General features: G+C 38.5%; 1 protein-coding gene across 1 annotated transcript in view; it reads right to left on the bottom strand.

Moving 5' to 3' along the window:
• CPE (carboxypeptidase E) overlaps positions 1 to 16,028 on the bottom strand; it is a 150,624-nt gene that overhangs the window by 8,540 nt on the left and 126,056 nt on the right. Inside the window, exon 6 of the mRNA XM_068990156.1 lies at positions 9,096 to 9,235. Within this exon, the coding sequence (XP_068846257.1) occupies positions 9,096 to 9,235 (140 nt within the window). The remainder of the gene's footprint in view (positions 1 to 9,095; positions 9,236 to 16,028) is intronic.

Genomic DNA, 16,028 nt, shown 5'->3' with positions numbered 1-16,028 from the left:
GCCTGAGTTTGATCCCTGGTCAGAGAACTAGATCCCACATGCCACAACTAAAAAATCCTGCATGCCGAAGATTGAAAATCCTATGTGCTAAAACTAAGATCCAATGCAGCCAAATAAATAAACATTTTTTAAGTGATACATTTGCAGTAATAATAATAATTTTAATGGCAACCAGTAAAGTGAGAAGAGAGTAAACACATTTTTAAAACAAAAAGATATTTTTAATCTTTTCCCCAAGACTCACCTATGGATTAGCCAGCCAAAATTGAATGAGACTGAAATTTAGCTACTGGAAACAAGAGAAGTTAGCTTTCTGAATGAAATTCACATGGTAAAAGTATTAGAAAAATTGTAAAGATCAATTTATTCATCTTGGGGCATTATAATCCTGATATATAAGTTTAAAATTTCCTTGTCATTGCAAAAATAAATCAATCACTTCAAAAACATATAATTCACCTACATTAGGTATAAATATACCCATTAATATTCATAATTGTACTTTTTTCTGCCTCTGCAACCCAACACTTAAATTACAGTATGTGATTAACAAATAGTTATGTTAGGTAGGAAATTAGGCATGAACAACAAGCGGTGGCCTAGCTGAAAAGCACACAAGCTGATCTCCAAACCCCATCCTAAACACATGCAGGAGAGCTCACAGATATGCTAAAAAAATAACCACAGTGATTTTTCCAACTTCTGCACATGAACCCTAGGCACACAGTGAATACAAACTAACCACAGGGGCTTCTTCAAGTAATCTTAAACAGCTAGGAGCCCATTAAGGACTCATAAATACTCATAATATGTATGGATTTATGGATTCTTACATAGTCATAAATATGTATGTGTTCATATATACATATATTTGATTATACAAACTGAATGATGGGAAAGACATGCACAACAGAGACTGTTGTTGTGTAACTTGCAAGTGTCAATTGGCCTTGAGTGTATGCCCTTTCCTGATAGGTGGTGAGTACAGGCCCTATTTTGCACAGAACAGAACCAAGAGGAAGAGACAGGAAGTATAACAGGATAAGCCAAGAGGGATTGTTATGACTCCTTTGGGATTGGCCTACTGCCACGTCTCTTTAATAAAAGTTCTGTCTGCTTGAGCTATAACTGGACTGTAACTTGTCTGTTGTTTCAAACTCTTTAGTCCATCATTCTAAATCTTTGTTGCTATGAGACAAGAATCGAGGGTGACAAATAAACCAACTTCTTCAGTTCAGTTCAGTCGCTCAGTCTGCGACCCCATTAATTGCAGCACGCCAGGCCTCCCTGTCCATCACCAACTCCCGGAGTTCACTCAGACTCACGTCCATCGAGTCAGTGTTGCCATCCAGCCCTCTCATCCTCGGTCGTCCCCGTCTCCTCCTGCCCCCAATCCCTCCCAGCATCAGAGTCTTTTCCAATGAGTTAACTCTTCACATGAGGTGGCCAAAATATTGGAGTTTCAGCTTTAGCATCACTCCTTCCAAAGAAATCCCAGGGCTGACCTCCTTCAGAATGGACTGGTTGGATCTCCTTGCAGTCCAAGGGACTCTCAAGAGTCTTCTCCAACACCACACTTCAAAAGCATCAATTCTGTGGTGCTCAGCCTTCTTCACAGTCCAATGCTCACATCCATACATGACTACTGGGAAAACCATAGCCTTGACTAGACGGACCTTAGTTTGCAAAGTAATGTCTCTGCTTTTGAATATGCTATCTATGTTGGTCATAAGTTTTCTTCCAAGGAGCAAGCGTCTTTTAATTTCACGGCTGCAGTCACCATCTGCAGTGATTTGGGAGCCCAAAAAAATAAAGTCTGACACTGTTTCCACTGTTTCCCCATCTATTTCCCATGAAGTGATGGGACCAGATGCCATGATCTTCGTTTTCTGAATGTTGAGCTTTAAGCCAACTATTTCACTCTCCTCTTTCACTTTCATCAAGAGGCTTTTTAGCTCCTCTTCACTTTCTGCCATAAGGGTGGTGTCATCTGCATATCTGAGGTTATTGATATTTCTCCTGGCAATCTTGATTCCAGTTTGTGTTTCTTCCAGCCCAGCGTTTCTCATGATGTACTCTGCATAGAAGTTGAATAAGCAGGGTGACAGTATACAGCCTTGACGTACTCCTTTTCCTATTTGGAACCAGTCTGTTGTTCCATGTCCAGTTCTAACTGTTACTTCCTGACCTGCATACAGATTTCTCAAGAGGCACATCAGGTAGTCTGGTATTCCCATCTCTTTCAGACTTTTCCACAGTTTATTGTGATCCACACAGTCAAAGGCTTTGGCATAGTCAAGAAAGCAGAAATAGATGTTTTTCTGGAACTCTCTTGCTTTTTCCATGATCTAGTAGATGTTGGCAATTTGATCTCTGGTTCCTCTGCCTTTTCTAAAACCAGCTTGAACATCAGGATGTTCACGGTTCACATATTGCTGAAGCCTGGCTTGGAGAATTTTGAGCATTACTTTACCAGCATGTAAGATGAGTGCAGTTGTGTAGTAGTTTGAGCATTCTTTGGCATTCCCTTTCTTTGGGATTGCAATGAAAACTGACCTTTTCCACTCTTGTGGCCACTACTGAGTTTTCCACATTTGCTGGCATATTGCACTTTCATAGCATCCTCTTTCAGGATTTGAAATAGCTCAGCTGGAATTCCATCACCTCCACTAGCTTTGTTCGTAGTGATGCTTTCTAAGGCCCACTTGACTTCACATTCCAGGATGTCTGGCTCTAGATAAGTGATCACACCATCGTGATTATCCGGGTCGTCAAGATCTTCTTCATACAGTTCTTCTGTGTATTCTTGCCACCTCTTCTTAATATCTTCTGCTTCTGTTAGGTCCACACCATTTCTGTCCTTTATCGAGCCCATTTTTGCATGAAATGTTCCCTTGGTATCTCAAATTTTCTTAAAGAGATAATGGGTAAATAAATAAATGTCTGATATACCAATTATGGAGCATTATTTTTCTGTTTGAAATTTTCCACTATAGGAGTAAATCTCAATGGAAATGTTATGGGCTACCAGGACTCAACAGGAATGCAGACTGGAAAACCCAGTTATTTTATGGTGTTTGCAAAAGAAATCCCAGAAGTTTGTTAATAAATTTCACTCATATCTGGGGAAGTTATTTTACTACACTGTTATTCCTATAATTCTCCCTCCCCAGATTCCAAACATTTCAGTCAAGCAAGGCTAAAAAACAAAAAAAAAAATTAAATCTTCATTGTTGCTAGAATTGTTTAATGTCAATAACACTTAAATCTTCAAATACTCCTGCCCTTCAAGGAGTGTGATTCAGTGTTGGGACTGAAAACTCATTTTTTAACAATAATCTAGATGAGTCTGAGGCAAGTGCTCATGAACCATTCTTTGAAAAATTCTTTGGAAATTTTGAGAACTAGACAGTTCCATGGCTATTTCATAGGAGCTCTTTTTAGCAAACTATTTATGTTGATTAACTTGACAACTCCAGGTCCTAGAAACATCCTTTTAAGGTTCGGCAAGAGACTTCTTCTCAACCAATCATTGAATTGGATCTCCTAATTACCAATAGAGTTTTGCCAAGAGAACGCACTGGTCATAGCAAATACCCTCTTCCAACAAGAAAAGAAGACTCTACATATGGACATCACCAGATAGCCAACACCGAAATCAGATTGATTATATTCTTTGCAGCCAAAGATTGAGAAGCTCTATACAGTCAGCAAAAACAAGACCAGAGGTGACTGTGGTTCAGATCATGAACTCCTTATGCTGTATTCAAACTTAAATAGGAGAAAGTAGGGAAAACCACTAGACCATTCAGGTATGACCTAAATCAAATCCCTTATGATTATACAGTGGATGTTAGAAATAGATTTGAGGGACTAGATCTGATAGACAGAGTGCTGATGAACTATAGATGGAGGTTTGTGACATTGTACAGGAGACAGGGATCAAGACCATCCCCATGGAAAAGAAATGCAAAAAAACAAAATGGCTGCCTGAGGAGGCCTTATAAATAGCTGTGAAATGAAGAGAAGCAAAAAGCAAAGGGGAAAAGTAAAGATATACCCATTTGAATGCAGAGTTCCAAAGAAGAGCAAGGAGAGATAAGAAAGCCTTCCTCAGTGATCAATGCAAAGAAATAGAGGAAAATAACAGAATGGGAAAGACTAGAGATGTCTTCAAGAAAATTAGAGATAACAAGGGAACGTTTCATGCAAAGATGGGCTCGAAAAAGGACAGAAATGGTATGGACCTAAAAGAAGCAGAAGATATTAAGAAGAGGTGGCAAGAATACACAGAAGAACTGTACAAAAGAGATTTTCATGACTCAAATGATCACGATGGTATGATCACTCACCTAGAGCCAGACATCCTGGAATGTGAAGTCAAGTGGGCCTTAGAAAGCATCACTAAGCTAGTGGAGGTGATGGAATTCCAGTTTAGCTATTTCAAGTCCTAAAAGATGATGCTGTGAAAGCACTGCACTCAATATGCCAGCAAATGTGGAAAACTCAGCAGTGGCCACAGGACTGGAAAAAGGTCAGTTTTCATCCCAATCCCAAAGAAAGGCAATGCCAAAGAATGCTCAAACTACTACACAACTGCACTCATCTTAGATGCTGGTAAAGTAATGCTCAAAATTCTCCAAGCCAGGCTTCAGCAATACATGAACCGTGAACTTTCATATGTTCAAGCTGGTTTTAGAAAAGGCAGAAGAACCAGAGATCAAATTGCCAACATCCATTGGATCATGGAAAAAGCAAGAGAGTTCCAGAAAAACATCTATTTCTGCTTTCTTGACTATGCCAAAGCCTTTGACTGTGTGGATCACAATAAACAGTGGAAAATTCTGTGGGAATACCAGACTACCTGATGTGCCTCTTGAGAAACTTGTATGCAGGTCAGGAAGCAACAGTTAGAACTGGACATGGAAAAACAGATTGGTTCCAAATAGGTAAAGGAGTACCTCAAGGCTGTATATGGTCACCCTGCTTATTTAACTTATATGAAGAGTACATCATGAGAAACACTGGGCTGGATGAAGCACAGGCTGTAACCAAGATTGCGGGGAGAAATACCAATAACCTGATATGCAGATGACGCCACCCTTATGGCAGAAAGTGAAGAAGAAGTAAAGTGCTTCTTGATGAAAGTGAAAGAAGATAGTGAAAAAGTTGGCTTAAAGCTCAACATTCAGAAAAGAAAGATCATGGCATCCGGTCCCATCACTTCATGTGAAATAGATGGAGAAAGAGTGGCTGACTTTATTTATTTTATTTTATTTTATTTTAGCTCCAAAATCATGCAGATGGTGATTGCAGCCATGAAATTAAAAGATGCTTGCTCCTTGGAAGGAAAGTTATGATCAACCTAGACAGCATATTAAAAAGCAGAGACATTACTTTGCCAACAAATGTCCATCTAGTCAAGGGTATGGTTTTTTCAGTAGTCAAGTATGGATGTGAGAGTTGGACTATAAAGAAAGCTGAGCACTGAAGAATTGATGCTTTTGAACTGTGGTGTTGGAGAAGACTTTTAAAAGTCCCTTGGACTGCAAGGAGATCCAACCAGTCCACCCTAAAGGAGATCAATCCTGAGTATTCATTGGAAGGACTGATGCTGAAGCTGAAACTCCGATATTTTGGCCACCTGATGCAAAGAGCTGACTCGTTTGAAAAGACCCTGATGCTGGAAAAGATTGACGGCAGGAGGAGAAGGGGATGACAGAGGATGAGATGTTTGGATGGCATCACCAATTCAATGGACATGAGTTTGGGTAGCCCTCAGGAGTTGGTGATGGACAGGGAGGCCTGGCATGCTGCGGTCCCTGGGGTCACAAAGAGTCAGACACGACTGAGTGACTGAACGAAATGAATGGAATCACCTATTTTTCATCTGTTATAAAACTAGTCAATGATTAGATTTTAGGCCCAAGTGTTCAATTATTAATCACCACCATATTGTTCCACTGTCGTGAAACAATTTCAACACAGAACTTCTGGAAGCTTTCACTGATATTCCACCAGCCTTTGATTCCCTAATCTGGAGTGTCCTTTGAGGCAAGCTGGTGTGTGTTCACTGCAAATACCAATCTTACTGCTTCCATACATTCTGTACAATAATAGTGATGTTACACCAGGATGGGTCACAGGGATCTGTCGACAGATCAAATTTTCATTTCAAGAGGCATAAAACAGGACTGTATCATCTGATCCCTCTTCTTTTCAGCTGATTCTTATGTAAACTGATACAGCTTTTAGATTAATTAATGCACCTGCCACCATAAATATGCCAATCACTCTACTCTTTCTGATGGCACACATTTGGGTTTTGTTTTATAGTGCATTTTTTCTCAAGCACTAAGATAGGACTTCCTTGGTAGTTTAGTGGTTAAGAATCCACCTGCCAATCCAGGGAACATAGGTTCAACCCCTGGTCCAGGAAGATTCCACATGCCATAACCATGCACCACAGCAACTGAGCCTGGGCACCACAACTACTAAGCCTGCGCTCTAGAGCCCATGAGCCACAACAACTGAGCTTGCACACTCTAGAACCCATGCTCTGCAACCAGAGAAGACACCACAATAAGAAGTTTGCACACCACAACTAAAGAGTAGCCCCCACTCACTGCAACTAGAATAAGTTCATGTGAGGCAATGAAGGTTCATGTGCAGCAATGAAGATTCAGCACAGTCAACAATAAATAAATTAGAACTGAGAACTTAAATAGCAGCTGAATTTTTTCTTTTAATTCTTGACTGGATAATAATTTTACTGACATCAACTGTAGGGAATCCTAGACCATAGCTCCAAGAAGCCTTTTCTGAACTGGCAGCACTGGCTTAAGGACCCTTCTGTGTACTGCTATTGCTCTTTATTTTAACATTTATCATCCTCTCTTGTAGTTAGGTATTGATATCTGAACTTAAGATGAAACACACTCTCTCCAGAGAGAGAGGGTGCCTAGGACATAAAAGTAGCTTAATAAATTTTTGCTGTAAAAATAAATAAATAAAATGAAAAGTATAGAATTAAGGAAGCATTCTTTGATATCTAAGCAAAGAACACACCAAATAGCCCCATCTTACTTACTCAGCCTACAACTTTACTTTTAAATTTTGCTCTTAAAATATCCATCCAAATATAGCTCTCCTCAAACGACATTCTACAAGGGTGCCCACTAAGATTTTTTTCAGAATCAACATAGCTAATTATCTTTAGCTTTATTGTTGAAAATATCTTTTTGTGTTAACATGCAATTTTATGTTAATTCTACTGACTGATACAAATCCTGTATAATGGATGTTTTTTAATCACTGTCATCACTGTATCTATTCCATGATAATACCTTTTGGTAAGGTACATGTATACTTGTGGAGAAGGCAATGGCAACCCACTCCAGTACTCTTGCCTGGAAAATCCCATGGACAGAGACGCCTGGTAGGCTGCAGTCCATGGGGTCGCCAAGAGTCGGACACAACTGAGCGACTTCACTTTGACTTTTCATTTTCATGCATTGGAGAAGGAAATGGCAACCCACTCTATTGTTCTTGCCTGGAGAATCCCAGTGACGCGGGAGCCTGGAGGGCTGCCATCTATGGGGTTGCACAGAGTCGGACACAACTGAAGCGACTTAACAGCAGCAGCATGGATACTTGACAAGTGTAAAAGAATTCTTAAGCTGATTTCACATTTTTAATGCATTGGGTTCATGTGTATATGTTTCTATGTACCTGTGGGTGTGAGCTAAGTCACTTCAGTAGTGTCCTATTCTTTGCAACCCTATGGACTGTAGCCCACCAGGTTCCTCTGTCCTTGGAATTTCCCAAGCAAGAACACTGGAGTGGGTTACCATTCCCTTCTCCAGAGAATCTTCCTGATCCAGGGATCAAACTTGCATCTCTTATGTCTCCTGCATTGGCAAGCAGGTTCTTTACCACTAATGCCACCTGGGAAGCCCTTTTATATGTACATGTATGTGCAAATAGCTACTTATCTATACAATAGCATTTGTTTATATCAAATTAGTTTAAAAATCAGTCTATACTACCTGCCAATATATGAAACTAACATTACTCTCCCTGACTTTGGATGTAAATGGCCACATACAGAATGGAAAGTGAAACTGTCAAGGCACTGCAAGCAAAGAACAGAGTCCTTAGGTCTTTCCCAACAGTACTGCCCCTGGTGTCGGTCTCTACCTAGTACAGAGGGATGGGGTTAACAGGGAACTGGCCTGGATCAAGTCTGAACAGGTAGGTATTTTATTCTGACCCGTGGTGAGATTCTCCAAAATTCTGTACAGTGACTCTCTGCTAAAGATCTAAATTTATGTCATAAGAGGCAACACAGCATGGTGATTCTGGAACTAGACAGCCTGGATTCTGGCCGAATAACTTCAGACAAGTTGTTTAACTTCTCTGTGCCTCTCATTTCTTATTTTTAGTTCATGGGTGATAATGGTGGTGGAATAAAAGAAGATGATGTTGATGATATAACTTTCCTCATGGAGTTGTGACAATTAAATTAATCAATTACTACATGTAAGGCATTTAGAATAATGCCTGGGAAAGAGTTAATGCCCAGTATATTTAACTTACCCATCATTGCCATTACCTCATCTCCAGTTGAGTGTGGGCTGTGACGAGTGAGGCATAAGGAGACTTTCACTCCTAGGTGCTGATCCTACACCTGCATAACCCTGGGAGTGAATGGCTCATTAAATTTTGTATCCTGGGTGCCTCATTTACCTCATTCTAGTTTTGGTCCTGCCTGGAATGTCTGACAAACCCAAGGTGATCAGGGTAGAGGAGTATCCCAGGATTGCCCTTGATTAATGCAATATGAAAGAAAAGAGGGTGTCACTCTACCTTTCCATAACTCCAGTTTAATCAGTTCTCAGCGAATATTCATGAACTAAAAAAACAATTACAAATGAAAGACTATTTGAATCACGACTGATGCATTTTCCAAATGTAGCATTCTCACTCTGGGTCAGGTGGATTCATATAGTCTGGGATCCTCTTAGGAGACTATTGTGCACCAGGTTACTATTGTGCACTTAGATCTCCCATTTTATGCTGGAGACTGGGTTTACCTGATGAATGTAGCTAATGAGGGAGTTTTTGTTATCCTCCCAGTAGTTCTTCAAAGTCTCTTCAGGTGGAAACTTTTCACAGCTAAGCTCCACAGTAATCTCAAAGCAGTTGCTGCTGAGGTAATTGAAATCTTGCATTCCTGCCAAAACACCAAATGAAAAGTTAAAATATGAATGTGGTGACTAGAACCCACACCAACTGTTCTGCTGACAGCTAGGTAAAAACTGTACCAATCCATGCATCTTGAGGAGACTGTGGAAAATTGCCAATGAAATCATCTACTATATGAGGAGGAAAAACATACTTGGGGGATAGTTACCACTTCACAAGCACAAATTCTCTCAGGTTCTTAAACAGTCATTTAGTGTAATACATTGCTGTTGTATAGTCCTAAAGCAAGTATCAGCCACATTCCACAGTGCTGGAATCAACTTCAAAGACAACAGGAGAGTGACATCATCAAAAAGGTGAAGCAGGAATTTTCTACTATCTTCCCTCTCCCCAAAAATACAAATTTTAACAATTACCCATGAATAGAATGTGTTTGTGGAAGTTCAGGAATCTAATGGAAAAAAAAGTTAAAGCACACTATTGGAGAAAAAAATTCAAGACTGGACACGTTGAAGTGAGGAAGAGGAGCAGTTTCACTTTACCTGTATTACCTCCTTCCCTAAGGTGGCATAGCTTAGTGCCAAAGAGACTTAATTAGTAATATGAAAACATATAAAAACATACAACACATTGGTAAAGGTAAGTATATAGTCAGATTGAGAATATTCTAGTACTGTAATATGAAAGCGTATTATTCACTTTACTATAAAGTTTTTAAATATTAAAAATAAGTATAGCTACAATAATCTGTTCATAGATACACAAAATGGAAAGATGTAAATTGTGACATCAAAACATAAAATGTGGGATAAAGTTTTTGCTTGCAATCAAAGTTAAGTTGTTGACAGCCTAAAATGGACTATTACACTATAAGATGTTTTGTGTAAGCCACATGGTAACCACAAAGCAAAAACCTATTCAGAAACAGTAAAGAGAAAATAATCAAAGCATACGATTGTAGAAAATCATCAATTCACAAAGAAAGAGAGCAAGAGAAGAAGAAAGGAACAAGGTAACTTCAAAACAGAAAAACAATATGGCAAGGCCTTCTCTATCAATAATTATTTTAAATGTAAACAGATTAAATTCTTTAATCAAAAGACCTAGAGTAGCTGAATAGATTTAAAAAAAACAAGACCCAACTATGTGGTGCCTACAAGAAACTCACTTCAGGTTTAAGAACACACATAAGCTCAAAGTGAAGAGATGACAAAAGATATTCAGTGCTTATGAAAACCAGAAGAGAGAAGAGGTAGCAGTACTTTTCTCAGACAAAATACAGTTTAAGCCAAAAACTGTAATAAGAGACAAATACCATTATATTTTGATAGATGGGTCAATTCATCAAAGGATGATACAACTATCAAAAATACACAAACACTCAACATTGGAGTATCTAAATATATTAAGCAAATATTAATAGGCCTGAAGAGAGGAATGATTACAGTACTATAACAGTAGGGGACTTCAGTATCTTACTTCCAGTAATGGATAACTAGATCATCCATACAGTCTCAGCAAGGAAAAACTGGCCTTGAACTATACTTTATATTACTGTGAAGAAGGCTGAGCACCAAAGAATTAATGCTTTTGAACTGTGATGTTGGAGAAGACTCTTGAGAGTCCCTTGGACTGCAAGGAGATTCAACCAGTCCATTCTGAAGGAGATCAACCCTGGGATTTCTTTGGAAGGAATGATGCTAAAGCTGAAGCTCCAGTACTTTGGCCACCTCATGCGAAGAGTTGACTCATTGGAAAAGACTCTGATGCTGAGAGGGATTGGGGGTAGGAGGAGAAGGGGACAACCGAGGATGAGATGGCTGGATGGCATCACGGACTCGATGGACGTGAGTCTGAGTGAACTCCGGGAGATGGTGATGGACAGGGAGGCCTGGCATGCTGCGACTCATGGGGTCGCAAAGAGTCGGACACGACTGAGCGACTGAACTGAACTGAACTGAACTGAATAGCCATACAGAACAAGCCATTCAACAGCTGCAGAATAAACATTCTTCTCAAGCATACATGGAACATTCTCTAGGAGAGATCATATCATAGGTCACAAAACAAATCTCAGCAGACTAAAGTAGGCTGAAATCATGCCAACTATCTTTTCCAATCACAATGGTACAGAACTAGAAATCATAACAAGAGAAAAACTAGAAAATTCACAAACATGTAGAAAAGTAAACAACACACTCTTGAACAAGCCAAAGGGAAACCAAAATATCTTGAACAGATGAAAACAGTAACACAACCTACCAAAACTTATGAGATGTAGCGAAAGCAATCCTAAGAAAGAAGCTCATTATGACAAATGCTCACATTTAAAGAAAAAAGAAATATGTAAAATAAATTATTTAATCTTACACTTCAAAAAACTAGAAAATGAACAAATCAAGCACAAAGTTGCAGAAGGATGGGAATAATAAGGATCAAAGCATAAATAAACGAAATAGAGGCAGGGATAACAATAGAAAATATAAATCTAAGGACTGTTTTCTTTATGGTTTTATTTATTTTTAAATTTATTTATTTATTTTAATTGGAGAATAATTACTTTACAATATTGTGATATTTTTTGCCACACATCGACATGAATCAGCCATGGGTACACATGACTGGTTTTTGAAAAGATAAAACAGACAAAGCTTTAGTTAGATTTACCAAGAATAAAAGAAAGGGGAAAAATTTCAACTAATACCATAGAAACACAAAGGATCATAAAACACTGTGAACAATTATAAGCCAACAACTGGACAACCTAGAAGAAATGGATACATTCCCAGAATCATACAACTTACCAGACTGAACCAGGAAGAAACAGAAAATCAAAACAAATCAATTACTAGTAGGGAAATTGAATCATTAATCAAAAACTTTCTAAAAAGAAAAGCCCAGAACCAGAAGGTTTCACTGGTGAATTCTACCAAACATTTAAAGAAGAATTCACATCAATCCTCATCAAAATCTTCCCAAAAAACTGAAGAGAAGGGGACACTCTCAAACTTTTTTTTACAAGTCCAGCATAATGCTGATTTCAAAGCTAGATAAGGATACTACAGAAAAAGAAATTACAGGCTGGCTAATTATCATGATGAATAAAGATGCAAAAATTCTCAATAAAAATTAGCAAATTGAATTCAACAGCACATAAAAAACATCATACACCATGACCAAGTGAAATTTATCCCTAGGATGCAAGGATGGTTCAACAAAGACTAATCAACAAATATAATATACTGCATTAATAGAATGAAAGATAAAAATTAAATGATCATTTCAAAATATGAAGAAAAATCACCTGAAAAAATTCAGCATGTTTTAATGATAAAAACTCTCAACAGGTTGGGTAGACAAGGAACATACCTTAACATAATAAAGTCCATATATGACAATTCCACAACTAACATAGTCAATGTTGAAAGATTTAAAGCTTCTCCTTTAAGATCAAGAACAAGACAAGGAAGCCTACTCTCACCATTCCTATTCAATATAGTGTTAGAAGTCCTATCCAGAGAAATGAGGCAAGAATAATAAATAAAAGACACACGTTAGAAAGGAAGAAGTAAACTTATCTGTCTGTAATGATATGACTTTATATATAGAAAACCCTAGAGACTACCAAGCACACACACACAGACACACACACAGACACACACAACTATTTGGACTAATAAAATAATTCATTAAAGTCTCAGGATACCAAATCAACATATAAAGATAAGTTACATTTCTATCTGCTAACAAAAAACTATCCAACAAACATATAAAGAAATCAATCTCACTTACAATAGCAACAAAAACAATAAAATACTTAGGAACAAATTTAACCAAGGAGATGAAAGAGCTAAACAAAGAAAACTATAAGACAATGATTAAAAAAAAAAAAAGAAAGAAAGAAAAGAAAGAAGGTACAATGATAATGGAAAGATATCCCATGTTCATAAATTTAATACTGTTAAAATATCCATAGCACTCAAACTATCTATTTATTGAATACAATTCCTATCAAAATCCCAATGACGTTTTTCACAAAGCTAGTGGGAAAAAATCCTAAAATGCATATAGAAACACAAAAGATACTGAATAGCCAAAACAACCTTGAACAAAAAAAAAAAAGAACAAAGGAAAAATAAGAACTTCCTTATTTCAAGTGACAAGTGAAAGTGTTAGTCACTCAGTCATGTCCAACTCTGCAACCCCATGGACTGTAGCCAATCAGGTTCCTCTGTCCATGGAATTCTCCAGGCAAGAATACTGGAGTGGGTAGCCATTTCCTACTCCAGGGGATCTTCCCAACTAGGTGATCGAACCCAGGCCTCCTGCATTGCAAAACATACTACCAAACTATAATAATCAAAACAGTTTGGTATCAGCATAAAAACAAACACATATACTAAACAAAATCAAGACTGAGCCCAGAAATAAACCCTGATGTATACAGCCAACTAAGGAGATCAGTCCTGGGTGTTCTTTGGAAGGAATGATGCTAAAGCTGAAACTCCAATACTTTGGCCACCTCATGAGAAGAGTTGACTCATTGGAAAAGACTGATGCTGGGAGGGATTGGGGGCAGGAGGAGAAGGGGATGACAGAGGATGAGATGGCTGGATGGCATCACCGACTCGATGTACATGAGTTTGGGTGAACTCTGGGAGCTGGTGATTGACAGGGAGGCTTGACGTGCTGCGATTCATGGGGTTGCAAACAGTTGGACATGACTGAGCGACTGAACTGAAATGAAATGAATATTTGACAACAGAGCCAAGAATGCTCAATGGAAATAAGATAGTCTCTTTAATAAAAAGTTTTGGGAAAACTTGATACATACCTGTAAAAGCAACAAATGGGACTTTTATCTTACACAAAAATTAATTTAAAATAGGTTAAAGGATTAAATTCAAGACTTTGAACTGTAAAGCTCCTAGAAGGAAACAGAGAAAAAAGCTCCCAACATTGTTCTTAACTAAATTTGGGGGCCATGATACCAAAAGTATTAGATTAGTGCAAAAGTGTGGTTTTGCATTGTTGAACTTTGTCATTTGATACTGGAATACATTCTTAAATAAATGTGGTTATGTTATACATCATTTTACTGCACAATATCTAGCTTTATGTTTTTTGCTAATGACATTACTTGCTGTTTATTTTATATTTATTTTAGACTATAGAAATGATGTTAGACAAAAAGCAAATTCGAGTGATTTTCTGATTTGAGTTCAAAATGGGTCATAAAGCAGTGGAGACAACTTGCAACAACAATGCATTTAGCACAGGAACTGCTAGTTCAGTTCAGTTCAGTTCAGTCACTCAGTCGTGTCCAACTCTTTGTGACCCCATGAATCGCAGCATGCCAGGCCTCCCTGTCCATCACCATCTCCCGGAGTTCACTCAAATTCATGCCCATCGAGTCGGTGATGCCATCCAGCCATCTCATCCTCTGTCATCCCCTTCTCCTTCTGCCCCCAATCCCTCCCAGCATCAAGAGTCTTTTCCAATGAGTCAACTCTTCGCATGAGGTGGCCAAAGTACTGGAGTTTCAGCTTTAGCATCATTCCTTCCAAAGAACACCCAGGGCTGATCTCCTTTAGAATGGACTGGTTGGATCTCCTTGCCATCCAAGGGACTCTCAAGAGTCTTCTCCAACACCACAGTTCAAAAGCATCAGTTCTTTGGCACTCAGCTTTCTTCACAATGAACATACAATGCAGCAGTTGTTCAAGAAGTTTGACAATGGAGACAAGAGCCTTGAAGATGAGAAGCACAGTGGCTGGCCTTTGGAAGTTGACAATGACCAACTGAGAAGATCATCAAAACTGATCCTCTTACAACTACATGAGAAATTGATGAAGACTCAACATCAATCATTTACAGTCATGAGGCACTTGAAGCAAACTGAAAAGGTGAAAAAGTTCAGTAAGTGAGTTGATTGAAAATAAAAAAAATCATTTTATAAGCGACATCTTCTCTTATTTTACATAACAACAATGAACCATTTGTCAATCAGATTGTGATGTGCAACAAAAAGTGGATTTTACACGACAATAACTGGCAATAACCAGCTCAGTGGTTGGACCAAGAAGAAGCTCCAAAGCACTTCCTAAAGTCAAACTTCCATCAAAAAAAAAGATCATGGTCACTGTTTAGTGGTCTGCTGCCATCCGATCCACCACAGCTTTCTGAATCCTGGCAAAACCATTACATCTGAGACGTATGCTCAGCAAATCAATGAGATGCACCAAAAACTGCAATTCCTACATCTGCCATTGGTCAATGGAAAGGGCCCAATACTTCTATATGACAACACCCAACCACACATCATACAACAAATGCTTCAAAAGTTGAATGAATTGGGCTATGAAGTTTGGCCTCCACCACCATATTCATCTGACTTTTTCCCAACCATCTACCACTTCTTCAAGCATCTTGAGTTAACTTAGGCAGGTTGATAGGCAGTCCAGGGCCCTTTAAGGAGAAGGTGAACATTTTCACTGGAGCTTTCCTTTAGCCTTGTGCAACAATGTTTCTTGCCCAAAAGAACTGGCTTTTCTTTAGATCTGGAGCTAATGAATATATAGCAGCCATACATTTTACTCGGAGAAAATGCTTTTCTTAGACACCCATTATGCTTTTCTTAGGCTCTATGTTAATGATTATAATTGTAACAAATCTTGTCTGGGAAACTGTTTCTCAGTAACAATATATATCATCCATAAATATGTTGCCAGGAACTTATTCCTTCTGGCTAATCTTGTACTGAAGTTATCTCAGGATGCATGCCTTGGGAGAGGGTCTGACAGAACTTTTTACAACCTTGA

The sequence above is a fragment of the Capricornis sumatraensis genome, chromosome 17, assembly GCF_032405125.1.
Source record: "Capricornis sumatraensis isolate serow.1 chromosome 17, serow.2, whole genome shotgun sequence".
NCBI classification, from domain to species: domain Eukaryota; kingdom Metazoa; phylum Chordata; class Mammalia; order Artiodactyla; family Bovidae; genus Capricornis; species Capricornis sumatraensis.
This window is presented reverse-complemented; position numbering and strand designations above follow the sequence as displayed.